The sequence below is a fragment of the Leucoraja erinacea genome, chromosome 9 (genome assembly GCF_028641065.1).
Source record: "Leucoraja erinacea ecotype New England chromosome 9, Leri_hhj_1, whole genome shotgun sequence".
NCBI lineage: Eukaryota > Metazoa > Chordata > Chondrichthyes > Rajiformes > Rajidae > Leucoraja > Leucoraja erinaceus.
The window spans coordinates 10,730,130-10,746,621 of NC_073385.1; the positions used below are offsets into that span (position 1 = coordinate 10,730,130).

At 45.0% G+C, this 16,492-nt stretch overlaps 1 protein-coding gene across 2 annotated transcripts in view; it reads right to left on the reverse strand.

Annotated features, from left to right (window-relative positions):
• The window catches only part of LOC129699997 (YLP motif-containing protein 1-like), a 67,178-nt gene that overhangs the window by 40,496 nt on the left and 10,190 nt on the right, over positions 1-16,492 (reverse strand). Inside the window, exons 2-7 of one of the 2 annotated variants that reach the window (XM_055640125.1) lie at positions 15,319-15,399; positions 13,851-14,120; positions 9,895-10,080; positions 7,577-8,613; positions 2,600-6,187; positions 281-395 (exon numbers count right to left, since the gene is read on the reverse strand). In XM_055640125.1, the coding sequence (XP_055496100.1) occupies positions 281-395; positions 2,600-6,187; positions 7,577-8,613; positions 9,895-10,080; positions 13,851-14,120; positions 15,319-15,399 (5,277 nt within the window). Of the gene's footprint in view, positions 1-280; positions 396-2,599; positions 6,188-7,576; positions 8,614-9,894; positions 10,081-13,850; positions 14,124-15,318; positions 15,400-16,492 lie in introns of both variants that reach the window. The other variant, XM_055640124.1, reaches the window with a different exon arrangement.

Here is a 16,492-nt window from a genome sequence, read left to right on the forward strand (position 1 = left end):
TGTCATTACCAAATCTGGTCACACAAGTTCAATTCATGCGAAGTGGCCAGTTTAAAAAAAAAAGATCATGTCAAAGATGAAAGGAAACCAGAAAACAAATAAGAATAAGTTGTGGAATATTAATATTTCTCAGGTGGTTTGATTTAAATGCCTTATTGCTTGACCTAATGTAAACAGCGAAGAAGAAAAGAAAGTGACAAGCAACTCTTTCATCAAATGTGCAGAACTTTTTCATGTAATAGCTGTAGCTAACTCAAATCCACTATTGTTCATTACTCACCTTGTAAAAGTCTTTACCAGTCTTAGAGTTTTGATAATCTTGAATTACTGGAGGAATTCCAGTGGAATCTGGTTTGTTGGGAAGTAGAGGTACTCTTTCAATCTCCTGCAACTCTCTGAAAAGCAAAACATTAGTTCCATCATGAAGGAGACAGACATAATAGAACAGCCATGATCACATTGAATGGCGGTGCTGGCTCGAAGGGCCAAATGGCCTACTCCTGCACCTATTGTCTATAATCAGAAAGCTGCAAGTCCTCCAAACAGCATCACAGACACAATGCTTGATCCCAGTGACCTAGAATGCTTAAGTTTTATGTCCTAGTTAAACTACCTGCTCTGCTTCAAGCACAAGAAAGGGGGCACAGTTTTAACATTTTGGGGTGGGGGGGTTTGACTATTTTCGCAAGAAAAATCCCACTGTATACGTTGACTACCTTCCTCACAGTCTGCACTCCACCAATCTTCATTTTCTCTGCAAACTTACCAACCCCCCCTACATTTACATCTATTTCATTTATATAGATGACAAACAATAGCACAAATCCCTGCAGAACTCCACCGGTCACAGACTTCCAGCAAAAATAACGCCCTTCTACCATGATCCCCTGTCTCCTATGAGGAAGCCAGTTCTGAACCCATACGACCAAGTCACTGTGAATCCCATGCATCTTAATCTTCTGAATCAGGCTACTATGCAGGTCTTTATCAAATGCCTTATTAAAAAAGCATGCAGAAAACATCCATCACTCTACCCCCATTGATCACCTTCATCATCTCCTCAAAAAACTCAATCAAGTTAGTGAGACATAACTTGCTGCGTACAAAGCAGTGCCGAATTAGACAATTCCCTTGAAAATGAAGAATGAGGACAAGAGGAAGACATATTGGAAAAGTATCTCATAAATCATACTTCCTCAACGAGGTCAGAAAACTGGCCTGAGCCAGTCAGACACGGGAACAGTCAGAAAACTGGCTGTTCCCGTTGGAAATAAGGAAATATTCATTATTATGGAGACAAATGTCATTCTTTGAAGGCAAGCTTTGTTAGCAGGATCAAGAGTCCCAATTTGATATGCACTCCGCCTGAAGCTAGCTTTATAGGGCTTTTAAAATGCCTGAAAAAATTTGGAGAAGGAAGGGGGAGGAACCTGTGCAGGCCAGGTCTTATTTGGAAAGCATTAAATGCAATTATTAAATAGCTTTACAAGAGTTATAATCTGGTACAGTTAAAGGACCAGATGAAAACTGGCAGAGGGATAACATTAGGGAGGTGAATACATGGCCAATGGAATGATGTGGAAAAGGGACTTTATTTCATGGACAATGGCACCAGCATAGAAGTACAAAGAAGCAATACCACTATTGTACTTGAACTGAGGCTGAATGAGTTGGACTTTAACATGAATAGGACTTTAAATTGGTGAATGGTGAGTGGAATGTTCAAAAGCAGTACAAAAATAAGCCAAAAATAATAATAGTTAAAGGAGTAGACCAATTGCCAAAAATAGTACTTTATGTTTAAAAAGCAAAATGGCATGCGCTTAAAAGGGATGGCAATACTGTGACATTGGAAATGATGACCATAACTAAACTATATACAGCACTAAGTATTAAACTATACTAGGATAGAGGCAAGCCAACCTAGTGGATTATTTTGATGGTTGAATGCAAATGTGAAGGTCTTTTCTCAATGACTTCTATTATCTAAATATATCTTTAATAAACTTTTACACATGTACTGCAGATAGTATCCTGATTGATTGCATCAAGACCTGACACAGCAATTCCAACACAAAGGAACGCAAGAGGCTGAAGAGTGTGTAGGAAGGAACCACTGATGGTAATTTATACCGAAGATAGACACAAAATTCAAAAGAAGGATCTCAGCCTAAAATGCCACCCATTCTGTCCATCAGAGATGTTGCCTGTCCCGCTGAGCTACTCCAGCATTTTGTGTATATCTTCGATGTAAACCAGCATCTGCAGTTCCCTTCTGCAATTCACCTCTTGCACTACCATGGGCATGTTGTTTCATTAATTATGTATTTGTACTATGTTTTCTTGCTTATGTTTTATTTTTTGTAGTCTTCTTTCTTTCAGAAATGTTGTGTAATTTATGTATATAACATGTATAACTTGTACCATTTCCATATCATTTATTTTTGCGTTTGTCCTGCTCTATGTGCATGAGATGCTGCTGTAAGAAAGTTTGTCATTATACTTGCTCAGGGTACTTATTCAAAACATTAAATTCGACTTGAACACATATTTACATAAGCAGACTTTAAGAACATATCTGCAGTATAAAGTCACTAACCGTAATAACTTCAATTCCTGTGCTGCCTTCAAAATGATTTCATGTTCTCGCTCAGACAAAGCTACAATATTTTGCCCACCGGGTGGTTGGTCCACCATAGGTTTGTCTGAGAAAGGCAGCGGTGCTTCTTCAGGTAAAGCGGACACATGAGCAGAACCGGTCTGGGATGGAATTTCACGCAAATTGTCAAAGGGTAATCTCCTGTTGTCTGCTTCTGGATACCTTCTTTCATCAATTCGTTCTCTCTGCCAGGCAAGCCTGTCCGGAGGATAAATTCGTTCGTCTCTCCTCCACTCTTGCCTTTCTGGATAGTCCCGCCCCCACAACTCCCGTTGTTGCTCTTGCTGATAGCCCCTTTCAGGTTCAATCCTCCACTGCTCTTCTCTCCACCTGTCTGGTCGTGGATGCAAAGGAGAGAAGTCTCGTCCACGACCATGATGTTCCCATTCGTCTGGTCTGTGGAAGTACTCCCTGTTGCGCTCATTGTCTCTGTTAAACCCATATTCTTGTGATTTTCCACTCTTGTCAAAGTCTTGGTCAAATCCTCTGTCAAAAGTTTCATTTGTAGGAGGTGCTCGGTTTTCCCTTTGATTTGATATTTCCTGATTCATGGGGGTGCGAAGAAGCGGCCGTTCATCTCTCCTAAATGGATCTCGCTCATCCCAGAAGTCTGGGCCTGTGTCTCTCCAATTATTCCTTTCCCAGGATGCAGCTCTTTCTCTTTCATACCCTGGACCTCCTCTAGGTCCAGAGAAACGATCATCCATTTGTCTTCCTCCTTCTTGATGCCAAGATGCTTGCATTTCTGTCTTTTGATATGGTCTCATCTCTGGACCATCAATGGGAATGTCCCCCTTGCGCATAGGCATGTACTCCGTGCCAATCTGTGGCCTGTGTTCTGGACCTTTCTCTCGGTCATTAATCTGACACAACGATGTGGATTCAAATCTCTTTCCTGTTTCTACAGTTTTTAGTCCATGTTTTTCAGATATGATCTTTGTGGTAGGTGCTGAATTTGAAGGCAACATGGTCACTGGATCTTTTTGGACGTGACCTACAGTTACTGAAGGAACGTCAGAACTGTCCATTTTCTTCTGAATTTCATGTGATTTAGATAAATTAGCATTTGTTTTCAACAAATCTTTACCAGCTAAAGAGTCAGAACCTTTAGGATCTGTGGCAGCAAATATTCCGTGAGCTAGATTATTTTCATCTACCGGCACTGTGGTAGATAAAGGCTGTGGTACAGTGCCAATACTTTGTGTTACATTCTTATCTTCTACTGTGGTTTCCAGCTTCACATCTACAACAGGTTTTACCTGTCCTGAATCTTGCTTTGAAGATGGCTGAGAAGGTTGGAGTCCTTTCAAATCTTTTCCGATTTGCCCAGCTGAAACTTGAGGTCCTTTTGATCTTGAGATAGGTATGGAAGATCCACTGGGAGAAGGCCCTTGAGGATCAGTTGATCTTGGACCCTGTGGTCCATCAAAGCGTGATCCAGGCACTTGAAGTCGTCCAGCAGAACCCTCAATCCGTTGTCCAGGTCCCTCAAATTGCTGTCCTAGAACCTGCCTATCAAATCGCTGTGCTGCACCTGGTCCTTCAAAGTGTGGCCCTGACCCCTCAAAACGGTGCCCTGGGCCATGCTTCTCAAAGCGATTGCCTTTAGCCTGCCCTTCAAAGCGGCTGCCTTTACCCTGTCCCTCAAGGCAATTGCCTCCTGGTCCTTCAAAGTATCCACCTCTTGGACCATCAAATCGACCGGCCTTTGGCACATCAAAGCGATTAACTCCTGAACCCTGATTCTCAAAACGATTGTCTGAACCTTGTCCTTCCAAGTAAACTTGATTCTCAAAGCAGTTATCAGGATTCGGTTCTTCAAAGTATTTCCCAGGACCTTGGCCCCCAAAGCGACCACCAGGACCCTGATCTTCAAATCTATTGCCTGAACCCGGGGTCTCCAAAAGACTGCCACGTCCATGATTCTTGTAGCGGCCACCGCGCCCAAGGCCATCAAAGGAACTGCCATGTCCCTGGCCGTCCAAGCGCCCACCCCTTCCCTGGCCCTCAAAGTGGCTCCCTCTCCCCGGGCCTTCGAAGCGACCACCCCTAACTTGGCCTACAAAGCGGCTGCCCCTCCCGTGCCCTTCAAAACGACCGCCCCTGCCCTGGCCCTCGAAGTGACCGCCACGCCCTTGGCCCTCAGAGTGACCGCCCTGACCCTGGCCTTCAAAATGGCCACCTGTACTCTCAAACCCACCAGAACCCAGGCTATCAAAACGCCCTCCCGGGACATCAAAATGGCCTCCTGGTGCATCAAAATTAGCATCTGCACCCTCAAACCGCCCACCTCGACCCTCATAGTGGCTGCCATGTCCCTCAAATCGTCCACCCCGACTCTCAAATCTCCCTCCGGGACCGTCATACAATCTGCCAGAACTCTCGAAGATCCCGCCCTGACCCTCGAAGTGTCCATCGGGATCCTTAAAGGGACCACTTGGACCCACAAAGCGGCCACCAGGGCCCTCAAAATGGCCTCTACCCTGGTTGTCAAACCGACCACCGGGACCCTGAAAGCCACTGTCCGTCCCCTGGCCTTCAAAATGGCCTCTTGGACCCTCAAAGTGGCTAAAGCAGGTACCCGGACCTTGGCGTTCAAAGCGTCCACCCCGGCCCTGTCCCTCATAGTGACCATCAGGCCACTGGGTATCAAAACGATTGCCAGGTCCATGGCCCTTAACGTGACCCCTTTGCCCTTGCCCTTTAAAGTGATGGCTGGGACCATATCCCTCAGAGCCAATGCTGGGAGCTAGACCTTCAGGACAACTGCCAGGACCTGGACCTTCCAGACGACTGCTGGGACCCTCACTCTTAATGTTGTTGCCAGGAACCTGCCCTTCAAATTGATTGCTAGGCTTTTGGCCTTCAATTGCTTTGCCAGGACCTTGGGTCTCAAAGTGAAGACCAGGACCATGGCTTTCAATGCGATTACTTACACCCTGCATGTCAAAACGATTGGGACCTTGGCCCTCAAAACTATCACCCTGCTTCTCAAGTTGTTTACCAGCACTCTGTTTTTCCAGACAATTAATAGGACTCTGTGTTTCAAAGGAATTTCCCTTAATCTGACGGAAACTATCCTGCTTTTCAAGAACTTGCTTCTCAGCATTCTCAAGTTGACTTCCAGGCACTTGCTCCCCAGGACAGTTAAGCAACCCTTGTTTTTCAAGGAAGCTACTTGGATCCTGAGTTTTGAGTTCATTATCTGGAGCCTGCCTCGATGGCTTGGCCTCAGGTTGATGACCTGGAATTTGTTCTTCATCCTGTGCCCCACCAGACGAATCTTCAATACTGTCAACTCTAATTTCACCCTTAACATGATGATCTGCAGCCTCATTCTTGGTGCATTGTATAGCAACCTCACTCTCAACCTGCAGGCCTACACCCTGCCCTTCAAATTTTGCTTGGAGTCCCTCATAGCGGTAACCTTGAAATGGAGGACCTCTTGAATCAAAACGTGACCGAGAACCTTCTCTTGCTCCTGGCTCTTCAAATTTGCGTTTTCCTCTTCCACGGGGTCCATCAAACCTACAGAAGAAAAGGAAATATTTGATCATAAGACCTAAAGATCTTTAAGATGTTTTGTATTTAATAACAACATGACACAACTCTGAAACTAGTTTCTCCTTTGGTGGAAAAAAAAGCGATCAAATCTGCCTGTACATAATCCATATCCCTTTATTCCCTACACTTCCATGTGCCTATCTAAAAGCCTCTTAAACGCCACTATCATAGCTGCCTCCGGAACCACCCCTGGCAATGTGTTCCAGGCCCCCACTACTCCATGTAAAAATCCATGCATTAAACGTTTCCACTCATACCCTCTAGTGTTGCACATTTCTGAACAGTCAATGGTATCTGATTACTGCATGGTAGTTAGAGGTAAACCGTCTTTTCTCCCAAGACGTTCTTGTTTGAATTTAATAATATTCATGAAAGTTCGTTCGTATGTATAGAACATCCATAGGTTGGGCATTCATAACCTAGAAATGCCTGCATGTTGAATATCATCACAAAACAAAACTTCTGCAAATGTCTACCAGAGTGCTTTTTGCTTCCCTAAACCAATAAAATATGTAATATATTAAAATATATTACAATTCTTCCAATTTCTCAAATTTGCCAAAATAAAAAATGTTCCCGAGTTAAAAAGCGTTTTATACAGGTTACTCTCCAAACACCAGCAATTGGTGATTACAAAAAAACAAAAGCCAATTATGAAATTAATCTTTGGATACCAAACTAGTTCACTCCAAACCAGTTTTAAGAAATAATCTGTAGGAAAGACCTGCAGATGCTGGTTTAAATCGAAGATAGACCCAAAATGCAGGAGCAACTCAGCGGGACGGGCAGCATCTCTGGAGAGAAGGGATGAATCATTGACTTCATCTCTCCAGAGATACTGCCTGGCCACTCTACAACTGCACGTACCTGAATGAAAGCTAAAGTATACATCTTTGATTGCCTCGCAAATTACATCACGAAAGTATTCAGTCACAATATTACAGGCCCTATGAAATGTTACCTTATGAAAATTAAAAAAGTAAATGTAGTTGAAATTCAGGAGCAACCTAAATGCTTAAATTGCTTTCAAACCTGATAGAACACAAGAGTTGCTCTATAATTGGATATTAATTGGAAAAAAAAATTTGTTCGGCACGGACTTGTAGGGCCGAGATGGCCTGTTTCCGTGCTGTAATTGTTATATGGTTATATGGTTATATGTTATTTCCCCCCCATTTTGTCAAAAAAACAGATACAATCAATTATTGAACTAAGTAGTATTTTCAGATGAACAGCTAATAAAGTGTGCATGAATACAGAACAAAAGGGAAGAAAGAAGGTACAAATTGGACGGCACACCTCCATACATAACACAACAGCATGTTTTAACATATCGTTACTGTTTTTAATTACCTTGGAGCTCCAAGGTCTTCAAATTGCAGCCCACTTTGGGACTGCTCTGGTGGCTTTATCCCGTATTGCCCAAATCGACTATAGTGTGGTGTTGAAACTGAAGATGACACCTTGACTTTGTCACGTGGTGTTGGAATCAAGGGTCTCTTCTGTTCTGCAACAGCAGGTGAACTTTGAGATAATTGTGTAGACCCTTGCGACATTGAAGAAGTGGTCAGAGTCATAGATGGAGGGGGCCGAGTCATCAGTGGAGGAGCCTGCGATGGCGGTGGAGTAGTCAGCAGAGGGGGGGCTTGAGAAATCGGCGGTGGTGCCATAGTCATTGGTGGAGGAGCCAGAGGAGGAGGTGGCATGCTCATTGGCGGGGGCAGCAGAGCCATTAAGGAAGGCGGCATAGTCAGCGGCGGTGGTGGGCCTGACATCAGTGGAGGCATTAGAGACATTGGCAGAGGCATCCGAGTTGCTGGTGGTGGGGCTTGAGATACCAGTGGAGGGGCCTGAGACATGAGAGGAGGAGGAGCCTGAGACATGGAAGGAGGAGCCTGAGACATGGAAGGAGGAGCCTGAGACATGGAAGGAGGAGCCTGAGACACCGTTGTAGGGGTTTGGGAAATTGGTGGACTTTTCTCATCTGAAGAAACTGAGATTGCGGATGAACTTGTTGTTCCTTGAGTAGAAGAACCAGTTAATGGTGGTGTAGGAGGCATCCCCATGGGTGGCACTGGAGGCATCGGCAGAGTTTGAGACATCAGTCCTCTTGATGTATTTTCCAGGTAATTTGGGGGTTGAGTGCTCATGTACTGCTGTTGAACATTTCTTAGAGCATCCATTCTTTCTTGGAAGTGCTGGTTCGTTGATACCATTTGCTCTTGCCACTGGTTCCACTGAGTTTCATACTGTTGGAGTTGATCCTTGTTAGGATAGACTTGCAGCTGGGCCTTCCAAATCTGGAACTGTCGCTGCCATTCTTGATACAGAGGGATGAACTGCTGTTGCTGCATCTCTAAGTGTCTCAGCTGCATTTCCAGAGGCAATGACTAAAGAAAAAGAAACCCATTATAGCATATCCTTGCATTACTTTCATGTTCACTTAACAATGCTGATTTTGCGTCTTCACTTAAAAACCATGTGGCCATTTGAAAGGTAGTCTAGATTATAACCGTTGGCGAATGCAAGAAATCCAAAACCAAGATAACTTGCAAAAGTAAAGAAATTTGTACGGCAACAATTTGTATGGCAAAAGTATCTGGAACAAGTTGCCAGAGGAATTGGTGTAGGTGAGTAATATAACAACATTTAAAAGTCAATTTGCATGTGTGAAAGATAGGCTAATGCAGGCAAATGGGACTTTCTCTGTTAAGCACTTTGGTCAGCATGGACAAGCTGGGCAAAAAGGGCCAATTCAGTGCTGTATGACTACTTAGTGAGCCATTAATATCAATTAGTAATGTTCAGGATTAAACCTGGTATTTCTACCTAATTAAAATATTACTATATTTTCCGAACTACCCAATTTCCTTTACATCACACTGAGATATAGTCCTACAGCGTGAAATCAGGCCCTTTGGCCCAACTTGCTTACACCGACCAATATGCCCTATCTGCACTTGTCACACATGCCTGCCTTTGGCCCGTATCCATCTTAACCTATCTGATCCATGTACCCGTCTAAATGTTTCTTAAACCTGCGTCATCGACAGCTTGTTCCATATACCCACCACCCTTTATGTAAAAAAGCTACTCCTCAGATTCCCATTAACTCACCTTAGCTAGAACTTTTTAAATATCGTCACTTTTTAAAAACTTTTTAATATATATTTATTTTACAGAACCATGCGCATGAGGCATTTTTATGGACGCACCTGGAACTTTTAACTATTAACTGATTTTGGAGAGTAAAATTCAACGAAATTTCGTTCAAGGTGCACTGTGTCTAGGTGTATATCTGAATGACAATAAAGTTTTCATTCATTCATTCATTAAACCCACGTCCTCTCGTTCTCAATTCTCCTACTCTGGGCTAAAGACTCTGTGCAAACCTGATCTATTCCTCCCATGATTTTTTTACACCTCTAGAAGATCACCCCTCATCCTCCTGCACTCCAAGGAATAAAGCCCTAGCCCGCTCAACCTCTCCCTATAGCTCAATCCCTCAAGTCCTAGCAACCTCCTGGTAATTCTTCTCTGAAACCTTTCAAGCTTGGCAACATCTTTCCGAAAGCAAGGTGACCAAAGCATCACTGTGCTTGCCTGGATAATAGTTAGGCTGACACACAAAAACTCTCCACAATATTCCCAAACAGCAGGTGGGCACTAACCTGTATGTGATGGATTTGCTGCATTAGAAGCTGGTACTGTTGCAGCAGTTGTTGAAGTTGATTATGTTGTTGCATCATGGTTTGCTGCTGATACTCAATGCGTTGTTGCTGCCATTGAGCGGCTGCTGCTTGCAACATTTTCAATCTCTCTGCTTCCTCTGGATTTTCCGGTGGTTGAATGGTAGGCTAAGAAAAATTCACAATATGATTACAAAAATCTGAAATAAGTCTTATGAGATTGTACATTACTTTGTTAAAGCAAATGACCATCACATTTTTTTTGTCATATATGCTAAGTTCTTATATGCTTGTAAATCAATTAAATTGTTGGACAAAAAGCTTGATATGCCCCCAAATGATACAACTCAAATATCACAATGTAAGAGAACTCAGACAATATGGCAGAGATTAAGTTTTAATGTGCTACAAATATTCTCACTTCAAAATAAGAAAACTATTCTTTCCTCCAAATCTTAAAAAGCTAACGTTATCTATACTCATAAACTTGACCTGCTCACCTTTTCTAACTTCTACCTTATCTCCAACCTTTCATTCCAAAATTCTGAAAATGCATTTTCAATTTTAGTTTTGTGTGTTGTCACCCCCCAGGATGTGCTCATCATTCTGGAAATCCTTGTTTAAATTGCTACAGTACCAAAACTGCCCTCATCTCAGTCACAAACGGCATCCAATGTTTAGTTTAGAGATACAGCGCGGAAACAGGCCCTTCGGCCGACCAAGTCCGCACCGACCAGTGATCCCCGCACGTTAACATTATCCTACACACACCAGGGACAATTTACACATACACCAAGCCAATTAACCTACAAACCTATGCGTCTTTGGAGTGTGGGAGGAAGCCGAAGATCTCGGGGAAAACCCACGCAGGTCACGGGGAGAACGTACAAACTCTGTACAGATAGCACCCGCAGTCGGGATCGAACCCAGGTCTCTGGTACTGTAAGGCAGCAAATCAACCGCTGCATCACCATGCGTCAATGTGACAGAGATAAAAATAATCTAACCCTTTTCATTCTTCTCAACTAGATGCCGTTTTTCACAGGGTTGGCCAAAGCAGAAACATCCAACAAGCTGCAATGGGAATCTTTCTGACTGCTGATCCTCCTGTCATTTACAAACAAAACCTGCACCACTGTGCTCACCGGGGATGGATCTACGACTGTGACAGATTGTGGTTCATCACGCCGTTGGAAGGGAGACAAATGGCTTCCACACACTGAGATCTACTTTTCATTATCCAAATTTTAACTAGAGAATTACTTGCAAAGGCTTCCCAGCCCCTGCCAGCACTGTTACACCAAAGATCCCATTGTTGGTTCTCTCCTATTTCTCATCCATTTGTCAATACATAGGAACAATTTAAGCCTGGGTCTATTTCATCCCAAGGACACCAAGGAGATTTACTAGATTTTTAAGATCATGAACATCTCAGTTCTATTTTCTCTGTGGTCTACAAAGAGACAGCAGAGCAGTGGGTTTGATCTTTGGTTCATCTCAAAAATATTTAAAGTTCAAGTTCACATTTAACGTCACATGCACCAATTAAGTTAGTGATATTTGAGTTACCATACAGCCATACTAGTAAAAAGAACACAATATACGATAGTTTAACATAAACATCCATCACAGTGGAATCAACATTCCTCATTGTGATGGAAGGCGATAAATTTCAGTCAATCATCCTCTATTTGTTCACCTGTGATCAGGGCCTTGAACCCTCCGAAGTCACCGCCACGGAGGCCCGATGTATAAGCCCTCTTGTCAGGATGATCAAACCTCCGACGTCGGGACGGATCAGCACACAATGGGGCCTGACATCCAGAACAGGAATGAGGAACCTATGGCCTGGATCCGGCATTTAACCCGAAATCATCCGGCCAACTGGCATATTTTTTTCCAATTAGTTTTCGCGACCTGGGAACTGCAGCCAGTCCCGGGGCACGCAGGCAACCTGGCCGCTACAGCCACTCCCGGGGCAGGCGAGCTGACCTGGGCGCTACAGCCAGACCTGGGGCGAGTGAGCAGAACTGGATGTTACAGCCAGTCCCGGGGCAGGCGAGCTGACGTGCGTGCCACAGCCAGTCTCGGGGCAAGTTATCCGACCTGGGCGTTACAGCTAGTCCCGGGGCAGGCGAGCTGATCTGGGCGCTACAGCCATTCCTGGGCAGTTTTACTGCAACATGTTTCACAAAACATTGGGGGGATTGTCCCTCACCTCTCAAAACATGGGGGAGACAGCCAATCAGGATTTCCGCCCATCGGCCGCTTCTTACCGGAGACCGCTGCTTCACGATGATAAAAGACCACGGACCAGCGGTCGGAGCACTTCTTCAGGCGATCCCCGGCAAGGGATCCCAGGCTCCGCTATGGTAAATCTGCACCGCGCCTGCAGCTAGAAGCTTCGAAACCCGCTGCATACCGCAGGCCCCTGCGGACGGAGCTACAACACTGGCGACCCTCGGCAAAGGATCACAGGCTCCACGATGGTAAGTTCGCGCTGTGGAAGCTCTGGGCCGGTCTCCGGTCTGGAGAGACCGCACCAAACCAGTTGTTAGGCCGCGAGGGGGGGCGAAGTGCGACAAGGAGAAAAGTCGCATCTCCGTCAAGGTAAGTGACTGGAAACGGTTTCCCCATATCCCCCCCACATCAGACACACCGAGAAAACATACATTTAGATATAAAAATAACAAAAAAGTCGAAAGGACAGCTTGCAGCGCGGATTGGTCTCTTCTCCTGTCACTCCCCGGGACGGTCCGCCCCTTCCTGCGCGATCGAATCTTTACTGGAGCTGAGGGACGCTGAGGATGGCCGGCCTAGGTCTCCAAACGGACACAATTTTTGGACGGGCCGGAAGCGGCCCAGCCCAGCGCGGAGTCGGAGATGTCGTCAAACGGAAAGAGGAGAGTCTAATCCCGGCAGAGGAGAGCATCCAGCGCCCGCTGTGCGTCCCAAACACACCGCCATCGCAACGCCCCGTAGCTCCAGCCCATTCCCCTATGGTCCCCCTCGCTGGCTCTACACCTGCCTTTTCTCCGAGCCCTCTCCCCCCCCCACCCCCACCTTTTCTCCGAGCACTCTACACCCCACCCTCGCCGGCGCGGCCGTAGCTGCTATTGCTTCCGGATCGAGCTGAGGATCCGAGGCCTGGCTCTAAGGGCACCAATGGCTGACGCTCCTTCGGGACACGCAAGAGGGGAGAGGAGCGGCAACCTCGAGATCCTGGGGAGGTGAGGCGGGAATGTGGGGGAGGAGAGGGGATAGAGGGAGAGGAGGGGAGTAGGGAAGGGAGAGGAGTTATGGAGGGAGGGAGGGAGGGAGTGAGGTGAGGGTATGGAAAAGGAGAGGAGGAGAGGGAAAAGAAGAGGGCAGAGGTGAGGAGGGAGAATTGGGTAGGAGGGGGAATAGAGGGAGATGAGGGGGGAAGGAGAGGACGGGGAGTGGAGGAAGTAGGGGGTGGGGAATAGTGGGAGAGGAGTGGGGAATAGTGGGAGAGGAGGGCAGTGGGGGAGGTGAGGAGGGATAGGGGGAGGTGGGGGATAGAGAGATAGGAGGGGGTAGGGAGGGGAGAGGAGTTATGGAGGGAGGGAGTGACTGAAGGTAAGGGAAAGGAGAGGGAGAGAGAGTTGAGGGAGGGGAGTAGGAGGGGAAAGAATAGGGAGGGTGATGAGGAGGGGGAAAGAGTGCTAGGGATGAGGGGAAATGAGCTGCGCCTGTGCAGTTGGGGGCTTGGAATAATGCATTGTGGGACCACGCCTCCTGTGTGACAGGGGCCCAATGGGTCGCACACAATCAAATATTACTTATTTCCTTGAGTTTTATCAGCTGGAACAAGAAATCTACTTTTTCTAAATCTAACAGCTTTAAATATTTCCTACAAGCTTGTATGTCACAGCACATGCAAAATTCCATGAAACAAACAAAAGTGATTTGTCTACCTTTGCTTCTTCAGGTGGCGGAGGTGGGGGCATCTCTTCTTTGGGAGGTGGAGGTGGTGGCTGCGTTTTGGTTACTTCATAAGGTGGAGCTGGTGGCAATGGTGGCTGTGTAGCATAACAATCCTTGTCCTCTGCAGGTGTCTGCTGTGCTGAATCGCTAACCTGATTCATTTCTGCACTCTGGCTCTGTTCTTGCTGATCTCCATACTGTTTGCTTCCATGCTTCTGTAGGTTCTGCAGATGCTGTTGATACCAATATTGTTGTTGTTGCTGCTGCAGAATGCAGAGGATTCACATTAATCTGTGTTCTGGTTTCCTCCCACATTTCAAAGACGTGCAGGTTTGTAAGTTAATTGGCTTCTATAAATTGTCTAGCGTGTGGGATAGAACTAGTATACCAGTGATCGTTGTTCGGCGCGGACTCAATGGGCAGAAGGGCCAATTTTCACATGATATATCTAAATTAATGGAGAGGCACTGGAGTGTCTGACATGGTGAAGAAGGCACATGGGATGCTTGCCTTCTTCGCCTGCGTCAAAGAATGTAAGGACTGGGTCGCCATATTACAACTTTACAAAACATTGGGTAGGCCATATCTGGAATACTGTGTGCAGTTCTGGTCATCGCAATATAGGAAGGATGAAATGCCACTGGGGAGGGTACATAGAAGATTCACCAGGATGTTGCGTAGACAGAAGCATTTAAATTGTAAGAAGAAATGAGATAGGCTTGATTTGCTTTTCCTTGAAAGGACATGGCTGAGGGGAGACCTGATGGAGGTGTACACAATTATAAGGGGGAATAAGGTGGATCCTCATCCCATTGTGGGGGAATCTAAAACAAGAGGGCAAAGGTTTTAGACATCATATGATTTGAAGGCAAATTTTTTTGACACATAAGTTGGAGTTTGGGTTGCGCTTCTTGAAGAGGTGTTGAAAGCAAATACTTTCCTGTCATTTAAGAAGCATCAAGACATGTATTTAAATTGTCAAGATGTAGGAGATGGACCTAGTGTGGGTAAATGCGATTAGTGTAGGCAGGTGCAATGGGCAGTATAGACATAGTGGGCCGAAGTGCTATACAACCCTACAACACAAATATTGTCTTTGAGTCTTGTATGGTATGTCTGCAACTATTTGGGCCTATGTTTAACATTATAAAAACCTAAATTATCACATATTATGTTCATGAATTCCTCAATTGAGGTGCAGCTATTAGCACTGCTGCCTCGCAGTTCCACAGATCAAGATTCGATCCTGAAATGTAGTGCTGCCAGCGGGGAGATGACAATTTCTTCCTGTGACTACATGGGTTTCCTTTAGGCGCTCCAGTTTCCTCCTGCACGCCAAGCTGTGCTGATAGGTAAATGGGCTCTAACCTTAAATTGGCCAGGTGTCTCGTTCTAAGTAGTAACATGCAAACACTTTATCAAAAAACAATCATTTCCCACAGAATGCCTCATACTTACTTGATAAGATCCATTCATTGCTATGGCGTAATCATTCGCCTTTTTGTCACCAGATGCTGCCACAGTGCTTGCTGATGTTGACTGAAATAGATGTAAAGCCAGAAAGGTCAATATATGAGACTTTAATTTTAGAATAAACAGATTTTCTCATGGTGTACATTCCAACATTTTTTTTATAATTTAATTTTTAAAGACTTTAAATACATTATTCTGTTTGGAAGTCAAACAATATTTTCAACAGAATATATTCAAAACACTTAATACACGTTCTCTCTTTGTGGAAACTAATCAATGCATCAATATAATCATGCAATTTCTAGTCGCAGGTCTGGTGGACTGTAACACCAGGAGCCCGCGGCTCCCTGGTGGGAGACCGCTTTCCGGGGCTTCCGCAACGGCGACTTCTCCCGCCCGAGTTGCGGGGTTGAAAAGTACCTGGAGCGGGACCTTACATCGCCCGGCGAGGTTTTAAATGGCCGCGGGACTTGCTAGCGCCCGCTGGGGGCTCCAACATCAAGACCTGGAGCGCGGCCTTGCATCACCTGGCGCGGCTTTAATGGCCGCGGGACTTGCTTACCATCGCCCGCCGGGGGCTTTGACTCTGACATCGGGAGGAGAATGAGGGGTGCAGGGGAGAGATAAGACTTTGCCTTCCATCACAGTGAGGAGGAAATTCACTGTGATGGATGTTTGTGTACATTGTGTTGTGTCTTGGTTCTTTTTCTTGCGAGTATGACTGCAGAAACCAAATTCCATTTGAACTTCAATGAGGTTCAAATGACAACAAATATTGTAATTGTATTGTAGTCCCATCAATGCCCAATCTAGTAAATCTTCTCTGCCTTGTCCAACCTAATCAAAACATCTGAATATGCGATCCAAAATCTCCACGTTGTTTAACAAATTGTTTAACATTGTTTAACAAATAATGGCTTTATAATGCCATTAAAGATGAAAGAAATAAATCATTTATTTCTCACAAAATGTCTGGAACATTACAAAAACATTATAAAAAACTATGTACGTTTCAAACATAACCATTATATACAAAATATTTAACACTTGATTATCTTTCACAATGCATTTTCTCTTTATTTTGTCTTTTACTGAGATTCCTAAAAATACACAATACTCTTGGTAAAGGTAACGTCCTCAAATCTCATTTTTACTCTAA